The 15,676-nt window shown below is 39.6% G+C and overlaps 1 protein-coding gene across 1 annotated transcript; it reads left to right on the top strand.

The window, feature by feature from the left end:
* The first annotated feature begins 11,332 nt into the window (after positions 1-11,332).
* On the top strand, positions 11,333-12,271 carry LOC119814983 (olfactory receptor 4K13-like). The gene has a single exon (XM_038331103.1). The coding sequence runs from the start codon at positions 11,333-11,335 to the stop codon at positions 12,269-12,271; it is 939 nt and encodes a 312-aa protein (XP_038187031.1).
* The last annotated feature ends 3,405 nt before the right edge of the window (positions 12,272-15,676 follow it).

The raw sequence follows: 15,676 nt of genomic DNA, 5'->3' as shown, positions 1-15,676 counted from the left end.
CCACACCTCGTGGTGCTACCCAGATTACTAAATATGGGTTAAAGGAAGATGTGAGAATTAACCAATAAGAGGCTGAAACTATGGGCCAGGCAGTATTTAAAAAAATACAGTTTCCGTGTAATTATTTTGGGTGAAAAGCTAGCCGTTGGCTGGGTGGCGGGACACAGCCCCGCCGCTTCATACTACAGCTAATGGGCCAAGCAGTGATTTAATGAACACAGTTTCTGTGCGATTATTTTGGGGCTGAGCTAGCCAGGTGGCGGGGCAGCCAGGAAGAACAACCAACCCCTATCCAATACTTCGTGTATGCTGTAACAATTGTTCTGAGTTCCTTTGCATATTCCCTGTTATGTTTAGAGAACAGTTCCCTCAATATTATCAACCACTTTGAACTTTATGCACTTATCAATGAATGATTAAATTGACAACTTGACTATGATAAGTCATACTTTAAAAAAATAGTCAAGCAGATATTTCTTCAACACCTTAATTTCAAAAACTTCAGATATATACTCAGGAACAACAAAACTGGCTTACCTATTACTTCCTTTTTTAAAGTGTGTAAAACCTACATATTGTTTTCCATACAGGTTCTACTACTTTACATTCCCACCAGTGGTGTAACATCTATGTTTTTGTAACAGGCAAATATGATATGGCATGAAAACTAAGATTTGGCTTTTCAAAGACAAAATTAAAAAGCTCTCAGCTAAAAAAAAGTGAAGGGACTCAGATATGTGCAACGCAAAGGGAAGATGAGGCATTATGACACTTAGAAATCATAAGAATCACTAGATTTCTATATATGCCTGTCAATAGACTGGTTTATATACAGGAAATTTAAGCTCAAATCATAATGGAATGTTTCCATTGTATGGAAAAAATGACTGCAAATTTGACAGAGAAGGTTTCTGGAAATATCCTTGAAAATATACATTTTAAGCAAAATTATCACTTATAATTCAAGAATATGAAAAAGAGGCTTGATGTTGCTTGACTTCAAAATATACTCGAAGGGACTGGAGAGATAAATGAGCCAAGAAGGCCTAGGATAACAATCAAAAAGAAAAAACATACTCTAGTAGCAATTGAGGGTGCATAGTGCTATCATAAAATCAGATACATAAATTAATATGATATAACAGTAAAAACAAATAATTTAACCTATTATGGTCAGTTTATTTTAAGCAATGATATACATCAATAAATGGGAGAGAAAGGTGTCTTAAATTTTAAAAAAATGTTCTAATTGAAAAAATAGCTCTTTTTATAAAATATGTTTATTGTGATTTTCCCACAACTCCTTACAGATCCTTCTCACCCCACCAAATCCACACCCTCCTTTTTCCTCTCTCATTGGGAAACAAACAAGGATCTAAAAATAATAATAATAGTAGTAATAACAAAATAATAGAAAATAAAACAAAAAACAAGAATATGAAAAACAAATACACATATAAAAAATAAGAGCTAAAATGAAAGCACAAGGAACCCATTAGACACAGAGACACACACATTCACACAGGAAAATCCCATAGAAAACACAAAATCAGAAAGCATAATTTATTACAAATGACCTGTAATATTTAAAAAGAAGGTCTAGACAATGAATTATGAGATGAAAGAGAAAGAAAAGAAATAAAGATGAAAGAAAGAAAGAAACAAAGAAGGAAGGAAGGAGGAAGGAAGAAGAAAGAGAAGAAGAGAGAGAGAGGAAGAGGGAGAGGGAGAGGGAGAGGGAGAGGGAGCGGGAGAGGGAGAGAGAGAGAGAGAGAGAGAGAGAGAGAGAGAGAGAGACTCCAAATATCCCAGAGTTTGTTTTGTGTTGCCCATCTACTGCTGGGCAAGGAGCCTGCCATTAGTGTGTTTGTATAGCCAGTGAGACTCTTTTGGAGAAAACTAATTTTTATTTTTTGAGTGGTTATAAGTTTGAGATAGCTTCTGCTTACAAATGGGAGCGTATGTCAACTTCCCCTGTTAGCACGAGAACACCATCTGGCTTAGACCTGTACAGCCATGCTGCCAAAGCCTCTGTGGGTCCATATCTGCATCAGTCCTATTGCATCTATAAGGCCTTGTTTCCTTGAGTTTTCTGTCCCAATGGGTGCTATAATCTTTATGCCTCCTCTTCCCCATTGCTCTCTGAGCCATGAGGGGAGAGATTAGATAGGGACATTTAGGACTGAGTGTTCCTAGGTTTCTCGTTCTCTGCACATTATCCATGTGAACCTTAGTATTTGTTCCTATCTGCTGCAGGAAGAAGCTTCTCTGGTGATGGCTGAGCAAGACACTAATCTATGAGCACAGCATGTCATTAGGAGTCATTTTATCACTATATGCTTTCAGTAGAATGGTAGTATTTGGTTTTGCCCTAGGTTTTTTATTTGTCTAGTCTTAGATTCTTAGCTATATGAACACTGCCCAACAGGGGTTCTGTCTCAAAAAAATGCAAGAAATGCATATGATAGTAATATACATCAAAAGAAAATTCAGCAAATATTTAATATTAGGCAAAGTGTGGTTTAAATCGAAGAATACTGCTACAGATAAAAAGACCATTTCACATGGAAAAAGTAGTCAATTAATTTTAATAATACAGAAATTTTAATCACTATGTTCTAAATATAAAATTTTAAATGTATGAATATTCTGACAGAATTACAGCAATAAGTAATCACATATAGGAAAAGGTATAATGAAACAGTCAAAACCCTATCTGTGGGGGTCCTCTCCTCCCTCAGCCTGTTGAACACCAGACTGAGAGGGGAAGGAGGCAGATGAGGCAACAGAAAGCTTTAGTGGCCCCTAAACGCCAATGGAGACAGATGTCCAGAAGAGCTTTTGGTGAATCAGCTTAATTTTATTCCAGAATATAAGGAATATATAGGATTAAGGAGCCGGGGGACAAACCCTAATTTACATTAAGTGGTAGGCTCCTATCCCAAGGCTTGTATATGCCAGTAGGCTCCTAGAGAAGTACCCCTAGCAAAAGTCTTCTCAGAAGGGATCTGTGCCAAGACTCAAGCTAAACATGAATCAGGTATCTGGTTTTAGAGAAAGGTTTTAGATAAGGTCAGTCCTCCAGGCCCAGGAACATTATCCAGATAAGGGCAGGTAGAGAGCAGGAAACTTTCATGGGAGAAGGAGCTCCATGCTGCCAAGCTATTGAGATAATCTGCTAGGCCATGGAGAGGCTGTAATCTCTGATCACCCAGCAATGTCTTCCAACATAAATAGTTGATAAAAGTAGATACAATTTGTCAAAGATGTACTGATTTTATAAGTATATAATTGCATAAGACTTGCCCCCAAATATCACACTTCTGATCCCTAAAATATGTAAAATATATAATAATATATTACATAATAATCTGGAGCTATGTAACAATTATTAATTTTCTTAAATTTTATTTTTAACCTTTTCATTATGATGATTTTTCATATTTCAATGCACGTTCCAATAACATATTAAACTACATATTGCATATAATAGTATCTACCTCATTACAATAAAGGTATTTTATATATGATATATAAGTATGTATTTGTGTATACATACACAAGTTTTTATACATGGATATATGGTCAAAATAAATGTGGTTTTTTTCCTACTTTAACTTTCTACTGATTAGTGATTCATTGTGGATTTCATATAATGAATGTGTCTGGATCCCACTCATTTCCTTGTCCATTCACATCTGCCCTCTGCCCTTGCAACCTCCCTCCCCAAAAGATAAAAAACAAAAAAATTTAAAAGTAAAAAAATAAAAATCTCATTGTGGAAGTTGTAGTAGGACACAGTGAGTCCCATGAGTATACCCTTTAGTCCATATGTATTTATTTGCAAGCATTCATTGAAATGAGCCATTGGTTTGGTTTCAGTATTCTGGTTTCTGTTACATTATTTGATACTGGGCCCTCAATGGCACTCCTCCTAGAAATCCTGTTGTTTCCTTTTGTCATGGAGATCCTGTCACTTTCAGTCTGGAGGACTGGCCCCTTCTTATGCTCCAGTAAATCATAGAACGGGTGGATACTGGGATGGGCCAATTCATATTCCTGGTTCTGTGTCTGGGTGGCTGTTCAATTGATTAACATACCAGCTCTCCCTCATTCTCATCATCAGGGTGAACTCTCCAGCACCACCGTAGCTAACTCACCCTATCCAGTAAGGAGCCAAGGTCAAAGCCAGTTCTCCTGCCCCTTCGACCAGCTCATTCAAATCTATGCCACCAAAGCCAGCTCCACTGTGTTGCTCAGGTGAGGTACAGAAGTCATTCTCTAGAGGGTTGCTTCTAGTGAGAGGCAGGGACAGCTCTCTCACTCTTATGGGGATATCTCCCTCACTCATGTACCTTATGGCAGATGAAGAGTGGTAACAGAAATCCCACATGTTCTGGGTCTGCTCACACATAGTTGCGTCAACAGGGTCAGTTCCACTGTGCTGCCCAGGTGAAGTGCAGAACCACTGTCCTGAATGCTGAAGTTGGTGAGAGGCAGAGTAGGGAGGACACCATTCCCTCAACCACACCACCATATGGCAGAGGATAGCAGAAGGACCAGCTCTCCCACTCTCATGCACTCGGGGTTGGCTCACCCATGCCCTCTACCAACAGCTTCTGTTCTGTCCTGCTGCCTAGTTGAGGGACAGGGCCTATTCTACCTACTATTGCAGCCAGTGAGGGGCAGATCTAAGTCTGTGCAGTCCTATCATCAGGGCCTTGGGTGGAAACAGAAGCCACAGGCAACACCATTCGTGGCTGTGGCAGGGCCTCTGGACCTTTTCAGCATCCCAGGCCTGGACATCACCAAGATGCCAGATGACAATTAGGTCTCTGACTTCAGCCTGCTCCTCACCACCTTCATCTCTTCAGATCTGTCAATCTTCTAGGACATAAACCATTTGGTCTCTGTCTCTCTCTTCCATGCTCCTCCATATATTTGTTCACCAGAACAATGCCCAACTACTAGGCACTGGAAGATGCTGAGCAGGCCAGTGTTTTCTCTTCTCTGCCCAAGGCAGAAAGCCTTGGGTAAACATAGGTCTTCTCCCACTCAATCTTAATCAAGATAAATGTGTTTGAAACTCATGTCGATGTCTTTCTTCAAACCTCTCAATATCTTAATAATTGGAAATCAAGTTCATATCCTCCAACATAATAAATGATCAAAGAACATACTGAAATACAATTACTATGTGATCAGCATTTTCTGCCTAATAAAAAAAGCTTCATCATGTATTAGAGAACTACATTTATTGTGATATAGACCACACAACATATAATTTCTCTTAGAATTGGGAACAAAACTTTTATGAACTTTAACTACAAAGAATAACAGATTAAATATGAGTAAGACATCACTGTCACATTTATTAGTCAAAGTAAACATTCATATTGTTTCATTGGTTTTAAATTCTGGACCTATTTATAGTTTTTGCTTATATATCTGTTATATTTACTAAATATGCAGGACCTGGTATCACTCTAACAAATCCCCAAGAGATGTCAGAGATAATTACTTACAGGGTTCTCTTTTCCCAGAATGTAGTTAGCCTTGGAACAAATTCAGGTGGTGAATATAAGCTTGACCAAAGGACAGTGGTTTCAAGATAGTATCCTTAAACAAAAATGATGTCTTCACAGGAGCATATCGGAAAGGAAGAAAATCTAATCTAAAAGAAAATACTGAGTCTGGTAAGCTGTCTCATCTCTAAGACAACTCTAAAAATATATGTGTGTATCTGTTTTACCAACATCCACTATTATGAGAAATGAGAATTATTTTTTTTTGCTTTGTTACATTTTAGAAAATAATACATGGGCTTCACAATATCTCCTGTTCCATCTAGAATTCTGTGGATTATCACTGCTTACACACAACAAAGAAGCATTGTCTCAGAAATGTACTTCAGTCTGTATCAGATTGTTGTTATTTACCTGATATACCATAGGAACAGCATCCAGCAATTCATCACAGTCTTCTACCATTTAATAGGATAGACTCATTTTACATCAAATATACTTTGGTTGTAGGATAACTTTCAGCATAAAGGGAGATATAACAAGGGTCACCATTCTAGTTAGAAGTAATGTGACACTTGGGTACTGCAGAAATAAAATGGAAAGGAACTTGAGAAATATAAAGATATCAATGAGCTTCTGAAATGTCCTTGGTACCACATCAGAGTACACCAGACAGAATCTGCTTCATTATGTAAGTTGCAATATATTGCTTGGAAAAGTACAAATGTTGGGACTTTCATAAAGTATTTTTAGCATATAAACTTTCTGGAAGAACACTAACCGCACAAAATGAGTATATTTTTTATTTTTTTTAAATTATGTATATGGGTATTTGCCTACATCATATCTGTGCATTGTGTGTATGCAAGCATACATCAGATCCTCCTAAAAGCTACAGACAGTTGTGAGCTGTCCTGTAGATGCTGGGAACTGAACTCGTGTCCTCTGCAAGAGAAGTCAGTGTTTTTAACCACTGAACCATCTCTTCAATACCAACATGAAAACATTTCAGTACGCCTAAAAGAGTTACACTTTGACAATTTTTAATATTGTTAAATCTAAAATCAATATTAGCAATTTCTAGAAGAATTTCAACCTTATCAAAAGTAAGAATTCTAAAGATGTTTTAAAGCAAATTTCTGTGTAGTTCTCTTGGGAAGAAGACATAAAGAGTGAGACAGTTGTTACATTCCTGAAAAAGAATAAGTCCTTTAATATGTCATTTATATCCATGTGTAATGTGTCTATACATCCATGGTTACTCGGTAGGTGAATGCCAACATAGACAAGGCATTTTAAAGAAACGTGATTAAAACATTCATACACACAAAGACTGAACAAATTTCTTTTTTTTTCTTCTCATGGTTTATTTTTTTTTATATTGAAAAATTTTCATCTCCTTCCCTCCTCCTCCCCCCTCCCTTCCCTCCTCCTCCCCCTTCCCTCCCTTCCTTCTCCCCCTTCCCTCCCCTCCCCTCCACCCATACCTCCCCTCCCTCCCTCTCAAGGCCAAGGAGCCATCAGGGTTCCCCACTCTATGCTAAGACCAAGGTCCTCCCAACTCCCCCCAGGTCCAGGAAGGTGATCGACCAAGCTGAGAAGGCTCCCACAGAGCCCGTCCATGCAGAAGAATCAGAGCCCAGAGCCATTGTCCTTTGCTTCTCAGTCAGCCCCCGCTGTTGGCCACATTCAGAGAGACGGGTTTGGTCGCATGATCCATCAGTCCCATTCCAACTGGAGTTGGTGATCTCCCATTAGTTCTGTCCCACCGTCTCCATGAGTGAACGCACCCCTCTCGTTCCTGACTTTCTCCCTCATGTTCTCGCTCCTTCTGCTCCTCATCAGGACCTTGGGAGCTCAGTCCAGTGCTCCAATGTGGGGCTCAGTCACCTTCCCCATCTGTCGCCAGCTGGAGGTTCCCTCATGGTCCTGACTTTCTTTCTCATGTTCTCTCTCCTTCTGCTCCTCATCAGGACCTTGGGAGCTCAGTCCGGTGCTCCAAGGTGGGGCTCTGTCATTTTCTTCATCTATCGTCAGGTGGAGATTCTATGGTGATATGCAAGAAATTCATCAGTATGGCTATAGGAACTGGCCTTTTCAGGCTCCCTCTCCTCAGCTGCCCAAGGAACTAACTGGGGGCGTCTCTCTGGAAACCTGGGAACCACTCTAGGGTCAAGTCTCTTGACAACCCTCAGGTAGCTCCTTAAATTAAGATATATGCTTCCCTGCTCCCATATCCACCCTTCCTATATCCCAAGCACCCCATTCCTCCGAGCTCCCCCCCCCCCCGTTCTCCCCTTCACACTTTTCTCTCCCCATCTTCCCTTGGCCCAGTCTTGCCCAACCCTCAAGTTCCCAATTTTGCCTGGCGATCGTGTCTACTTCCAATATCCAGGAGGATTACTATATCTTTTTTTGGGAGTTCACCTTCTTATTATCTTCTCAAGGATCCCAAATTTATAGGCTCGATGTCCTTTAATTATGGCTAGAAACCGATTATGAGTGAGTACATCCCATGTTCATCTTTTTGGGTCTGGGTTACCTCACTCAGAATAGTGTTTTCTATTTCCATCCATTTGCCTGCAAAATTCAAGATGTCATTGTTTTTTACCGCTGAGTAGTATTCTAACATGTATATATTCCACAGTTTCTTCATCCATTCTTCCACTGAAGGGCATCTAGGTTGTTTCCAGGATCTGGCTATTACAAATAATGCTGCTGAACAAATTTCTATTGCTTACATGGAGTTCAGCTGAAGAATAAAATCATTACCCATAAATTTGAATACAATATTGCATATATATATATATATATATATATATATATACTACAATGAATAAAGGAAAGAAATAATAAAATTTTACCAATGTGCTAAAACATTGAAATAAAATGCTTATGTGTTTTCTGTGTATAATTTTCCTTTACATCTTCAAAACACAATATTTAATCAATTATATTACTTTTATATGTAAAGAAATGAAACAGAAAAATGTTTCAGGACAGGATTATAATATCAAAATATGATAGAGAGAAACTTGACCAGGTCCTGATAATTAAAAAAGAAAAAAACTGTGCTAAGTCTATTAAAACTCTTAAGTGTAGATTAGTGTTAATAAGGTGATGTAACAATTCTACAATAATTTGAATAAACCTTAATTTTAAAATGTCAGTTTTATTGTACAAATATTTCATAAAAATGTACATACTCATCTTTTTTAATTTATCTTTTTCATTTATTTTACAAATAACCACAGTTCTCCCTCCGTCCTCCCCTAACCTTCCCTCCCCCCTCCACCCTACCCCTACCTCCCATACACCATGCTTCTTATTCACTCCTCACCCCCTCCCTCTCCCCCTTCATTCAGAAAGGGGGAGGCTTTCCATGGACTTTAACAAAGTATAGCACATCATCTTGAGGCAGAATCAATCTTCTCCTGCTGCATCAATACTGGGCAAGGCAACCTAGGTAGGGAACAGGTTCCCAAAAGCCAGCTAAGTATCAGGGACAGGTCATGATCTCATGGTTATGAGCATCACAGACAGACCAAGCTATGCAACTGCCATACACATGCACAGGGTCTAGGTCGCTCAGTTCCATGCAGACTCCCTAACTGATGGTAAATTCCTGTAAGCTCAGGTCAGCTGTCTCTGTGGGTTCCCCTGTCCTGACCTTGATCCCCCCAGCTCATACAATTCCTCTTCCCTTTCTTCAGCAGGACTCTCAGTGTCCAGTCCAATGCATGCCTCTGGATTTCTGCACATGCTTCCATCAGTTCCTGAATAAAGACTCGCTGATGACAATTAGAGTAGTCACCAACTGAGTAGAGTAGATGGTCAGTTCAGGTACCCACTCCACTATTGCTAGGAGTCTTAGCAGAAGTCATTCTTGTGGATTCCTGGGAGTTTTCCCTGCACCAACCAGATTTCTCCCTAATCCTGAAATGCCCCTCCCCCATCAAGACATCTCTTACATCACTTTTCCCCTCAGTCCCACCTTCAAAACACCTCCAAAACAAGACCGTCTAACCTGATAATTGTCTTTTAAGAAATTCATTTTTCAAGCACACAACTTTATTGTGTATGACTTGACTATTGTCATAATTATATTTTGAAAACATTGTTGTTGTTGTTGTTGTTGTTGTTGTTTTGGCTTTTTGAGACAGGGTTTCTCTGTAGCTTTAAAGCCTGCCCTGTCCTGGAACTAGTTCTTGTAGATCAGGCTGATCTTGAGCTCACAGAGATCTACCTGCCTCTGCCTCCCAAGTGCTGGGATTAAAGGCATGAGCTACAAAAATCTGTCTGAAACTACTGTAAATTTCATACAGATGAGAAACTAATTTAGAGGGGGATTCAGATTGTTCAGTCTTTAAAAGGACCACAAACAAGTTTGTTATAATACTGAAGTATTTTTCTTAAAAAAATTGGTAGATCTTTGTTATAGAAAATTGGTTTCTTTTCAAGTTAAAAGATTATTATCTAATATATATCTTTTCCATAGCAAGTGTTTTTTATGATTTCTTTCCTTTGCTTCTTAATCCATGCATCTGAGTCATCAGTAAATGGGAAGGTAAAACAACATATGATTTTGGTAGGATTCACTGATACAATATGTAAGACATACAATTTGAAAGGAATACCCAAGAAATTAATGAAGGACTAGAAAAAAATTGCAAATATTCTCCCCCATGCTATTTTGGTACTGTCAGTATTACCTGTTAGATTGGACAGAGTTATCTTTGGGAGTTCATTATTAGTTTTCACTGGATGTTTGACTTCACATTATTACAAGACTAACAGTCAAAGATCTACCTTATTTTCTTGTATCTGTAATATGTATTCATTTTTAAGTAATACAAATGACCAACAGATAAATGATATAAATTGAAGATTTGTAAATGATAAATAATGATGATGATAGATGATGATGAAGATGGATAGATAGATGAAGATAGATATGTAGTAGATAAATACATAGTTATATAAAAGGCAGTAATACTGTATAGCTTAGTGATTCATTACTATTTACTGATATGATTTTAATAAATTCTTTCTAATTAAAGGCTTAAACTGCAAGTAAAGTTCCAAGTTTGAATCAGAATTATCCTCCTGCTTGGCTAATTCATTTCTACATTCACCTACATTGACATTTTTGCTACTAAGCCTAGTTGACCAAATATAAACTCCCTGATACTTTTTAATTGATGTCAAGTATGAACATGATGATTACATCTCAATCATCATGTAGTCATATACCCTATATAGTGTTCTACAGGTTCTGTCATAATGATTATCATATTTCCTCCAGAAGAGTAAGATAAAAATTTAATATTATAAAGTATTATGGGAGAAACTTCACTGTATTTTAAATGAATCATTATCTGTAGCAATAAAAATAGTAAGAATATAGAACTTCTTGTGCATTGAAATTTAGTGCAATTCATCACCATTTCCTCGAGGCTATGAGTTAAGTTTTGTAAGGTAGTGGGATGATGGTTGGCTTCACATTCAGGTTTTTGTTTAAGCTGATCTGGTGAGTAAAGTCTCCCTCAAAGCTAAAATATAATTATTTGTAGTCTTTCAACTTGCATACCTGTGTCCCTCACTTCCCTCATACAGAGAAATTTTCTGAAGTATTGCTCATTAAATTTTACTCTCATGCTCTGGCTCTGCTATAGTTAATCATGACTCATGAGCCTGTACTTTAGATAGCAATACTTTTCATACTGTGAATGTCAAATTCTACAATGTAATCCTTCTATTTCCCTCTGATACTCATTCCTTCTCTGCAGGTTGTTTCTGAGGACAAAATGGATGGAACTAATCAGTCTTTGGTATCAGAATTTGTACTTTGGGGACTTACCCAATCACAGAATCTCCAGGTCTTACTCTTTGTGATATTTTTGATACTTTATCTGTTCATTGTGTTGGGAAATACTGTCATCATGTTCTTAATTACCATTGACCACCATCTCCATTCTCCCATGTACTTCTTACTGGCCAACCTCTCCTTTATTGATATATGGCTTTCCTCAGTCACCACGCCTAAGATGATCACAGACTTTCTCAGGAAACACAAAACCATTTCCCCTGCAGGCTGCATGTCCCAAGTCTTCTTTGCCCATTGCATTGCTGCAGGAGAGATGGCATTGTTGTTGGCGATGGCTTATGACCGCTATGTGGCCATTTGCAAACCACTCCACTACTTCACCATTATGAACCTAAAAAGGTGCACTGGGTTGGTGTTGACATCCTGGACCATCGGCTTTGTGCACGCCCTGAGTCAGCTTGTGGCAGTTCTGCAGCTGCCTCTCTGTGATCCGTTGGAAATTGACAGCTTCTTCTGTGACTTGCCACTGGTAATCAAGCTGGCCTGCATGGATTCCCATGATTTGGATATTCTGATGAATGCTGACTGTGGGATTGTGGTTGTAACCTGCTTCATTCTGTTGCTCATTTCCTACACGTATATCCTTATCACTGTTCGCCAGAGTTCTAAAGCTGGTGCATCTAAGGCTCTGTCCACATGCACTGCCCACATCACAGTGGTGATGCTCCTTTTTTTGCCCTGTATGTTTATCTATGTGTGGCCCCTCAATATTACCTGGTTGGACAAGTTTCTTGCTGTGTTTTACTCTGTCATTACACCTCTCCTAAATCCAGCCATTTATACACTGAGAAATAAAGAAATAAAAACTGCTCTAAAGAGACTAAAAAGCTGTTTCATGAATCACAAGGTAAACACTTAAAACCCAGAAAATTCACTATAAATGTAGGGCCCGGGTCTGCCCTTGTTCCTGGGGCTCACCTTGAGGATGGTTTCTGGTCAGAGGACTAAGCATCCTGTTTGTTCCTGTGCTCCCTCTGCCCCGCCTGGTGATTTGTTGTAGGGCATTGTTGACTCTATTGTTGGTATGGTAATTTCCCACCTTCCTAGGTGAGAGTCCTTGTGCAGCAGTTAGATATGGTAATTTCCCACCTGCCTGGGTGGAATTCCTTGGGCAGGAGTGGGGTATTTAAGATTTTCCCCAAGGCTAAATAAACGGCATTCGGCTGATCTCTTTTCGAATGACCCAGGTCTCTTTGTGTGTTCTTTCAATCTCCAGGCCCTTGTCCGACTCGCGTAAGGTACAGTGGCGCGCGAACTGTACCGAGGGGGTAACACAGAATCGGGTGTTACAATTGGAGGCACCGCCGGGATCATCAACTACAGTTAAGAAATTGAGTGGTGAGGGTGTATTGGTTATGGGTGCAAGTAATTCTGTTCCAGTGTTAAGGGGCCGGTTAACAGGCCAGTTGTTAAGTCTTTTGGAGAAACAAGGCACCGGTATTAAAGTTGAGACAGCACAAGAGATCGTTAAGACGGTTTTAGAGTTTAGTCCCTGGTTTCTACATGCAGGGGGTTTTAATATTACTGATTGGGAGCAGGTAAAGGCTGACCTTCAAAATGCTCTAAAAGATCGAGGGCCAGAAGAATTCCCCATAGCAATATTTTCGCTATGGCGCTTAGTCAGAGATGCTCTTCTCAGTGATGATGTTAAAGTAAAAGAGCAATTAGAGAATTTGAACAAAACCCTTGAGGAGATTCAGGAAGAAGAATCTGTGAGTTCTATTAAGAGTTTTGAGGAACAGGAAGTTAAGAGTATTAGAAGGAATATAGAACAGGAAGAAGAAATTTTAGAAAAGGAGATCGCACTGATAAAAAGGAAGTTAGAAAAAGAGGAAAGGAAGGAAGCAAACAGAGATGTCTCCATGAGACCTCCGCCGCAAAATACATTTCTTGACACTTCAAATCCTTATACCAATGCTTCCGCCCCTATAGACTTAGAGGCAGAAATCCGAGAGATCCAAAACAGATTAAATAATCTAAGTAGAGAGAGGCAGATTTATCCTGTTGTGGAAACTATTGATCCGCAAGGACAGAAGGTCAGGCAGCATAACCCCCTGGCCTTTAAGGATATTAAGCAGTTAAAAGAAGCAGGTATGGACTATGGAGCTCATGCTCCTTTCACTATAGCTTTTTTGAAATCCTTTGCAGAACTCAACCTTATACCCAATGACTAGATGCAGCTTTGCAGGGCTTGTCTTTCAGGGGGAGATTATTTGTTATGGAGAGGTGAAATGCAGGAAAATTGCAAAAAAAACCAGCACGGAAAAATGCCGAGGCGGGTTTCCCCCAGCGTAACCTTGACAAGTTAACTGGTGAAGGACAGTATGCTGGTTTAGCAGCACAGATTGCATATGGTCCTTGTCTTATGATTTTTGTCAAGAGGTTTTACACCCCCATAGAAATGGAAATTTAAATGTCTTTATCTGGTTATGCAGGGACATTTATGGCACTCAAGTGATGGGTAGGGTAATTAATTGTTTCTGCCCTTAAGGAAGGTCAAGGTGGAGCCAGGTTAAGGAATTGTTTTCAATATGGAAGGTCAGGACACAACAAAAGGACCTGCCTTGCAGGTAAAGGGATGGTTAATCAGCCCAGGAAAAAAGCCAGGTGTAGTGGCACGTGCCTTTAATCCCAGCAACTAGACCCAGCTACTAGAGACAGAGACTGGTGGAACTCTATGAGTTTAAGACCAGCCTGGTATACAGAGTGAGTTCCTAGAACAGCTAGAGGCAGGATGCATAGTGACATCCACTTCTCCTTGGAATACTCTTATCTTTGTTATTAAGAAAAAGTCTAGTAAATGGAGGTTGCTGGAAGATCTTAGAGCAGTAAATAATTATGGACATTCTACAGGGAAATCCAGACCCAACCTCCTTTCGTGAATTGACACCTCAGGCAAGGAAATGTATTACTTTAATTGAGAAAAAGCTTGCCTCTGCTCATACTCATTATATTGACTATAGTCAGCCGTTGCTATTGATAATTTTTCCCTCTCAGCATAGTCCTACTGGAGTTTTTTGGCAGCGAGGACCCATCCTATGGGTACATGAACGCGTGTCACCTGTAAAAATTGTTATCTCGTACCCATCAGCTGTGCTACGTGTTACAGGGAGAGCTGTGGTAGCCTCCCCTCCTGATTTTGATATTCAGCCTGTTGATACTAAATCTGCTCAGGTGGCTGAATTGATCGCTGTACAAATGGCATTAGAGAAATATGCTGATATTCCATTTAACCTTTTTACTGATAGTCAGTATATAAGCAAAATTCTTGCACCTTTGGAAACTGCAGCTTATATTGCCTCTGTATCTCGAGTCCAGACGCAGTTATTGGCTATTCAAACCTTGCTTTGGGCCCGGTCTGTTCCCATTTACGTAGGGCATCTACGGGCTCATACTGACCTCCCTGGTCCCTTGAGCGAGGGGAATGCATTGGCTGATCAGCTTACCTGCCAAATTTGTGCGGTTAGTCTAGAATCTTATGAAGCCGCGGAAAAAGCTCATAATCGTTTTCATCTCAATGCTGGGTCGTTAAGATTTCATTTTAAGATATCTCGAGAGCAAGCCACTGACATTGTTAAAAAATGTTCTCTGTGTACAGAACTTTTAACTGTTCCCCATTTGGGAGTTAATCCTCGTGGGCTTGCTCCTAATCATTTATGGCAAATGGATGTTACCCATGTTCCTTCTTTTGGGTGTTTGCAATATGTTCACGTAACCGTGGATACATATTCTCATCTTATTTTTGCCTCAGCTCATACAGGAGAAAAATTACGTGATGTTAAAAGTCACTGTCTCCAGGCCTTTGCCTACATGGGAGTTCCAAAAACTATAAAAACTGATAATGGGCCAGCCTACACCAGCTCTGGCTTTACTAAATTTTGTTCTGACTTTTTCATTTCCCATAAAACGGGAATACCTTATAATCCTCAAGGACAAGCTATAGTGGAACGAGCGCATCGTACGCTCAAAGCCTATCTGCATAAAACAAGAAAGGGAGAATATGGTTCCACCCCCAGAGACCATTTGTCTTTTATTTTATACATTTTAAATTTTTTGACTGTTGATGCTCAATGTCATACCGCTGCTGACCGGCACTGGCGGCCAGATTCTTCCAGGATGCCTCATGTTAAATGGAAGAATCTAGCAGATGGCACCTGGTATGGTCCAGATCCTGTACTGGTGTGGGGAAGAGGTGTCAGGGACCATTTTCCTAAGGATAGATTTGTCAGGGAACATCGTCCTGACAGGGATAGCAGAGGTCATT

This window comes from Arvicola amphibius, chromosome 5 (genome assembly GCF_903992535.2).
Source record: "Arvicola amphibius chromosome 5, mArvAmp1.2, whole genome shotgun sequence".
Lineage (NCBI taxonomy): Eukaryota > Metazoa > Chordata > Mammalia > Rodentia > Cricetidae > Arvicola > Arvicola amphibius.
This window is presented reverse-complemented; position numbering and strand designations above follow the sequence as displayed.

Bases quoted from the DNA above. Each gene is read 5' to 3' on its own strand.
- LOC119814983 (XM_038331103.1), top strand. From the start codon at position 11,333: ATGGATGGAACTAATCAGTCTTTGGTATCAGAATTTGTACTTTGGGGA.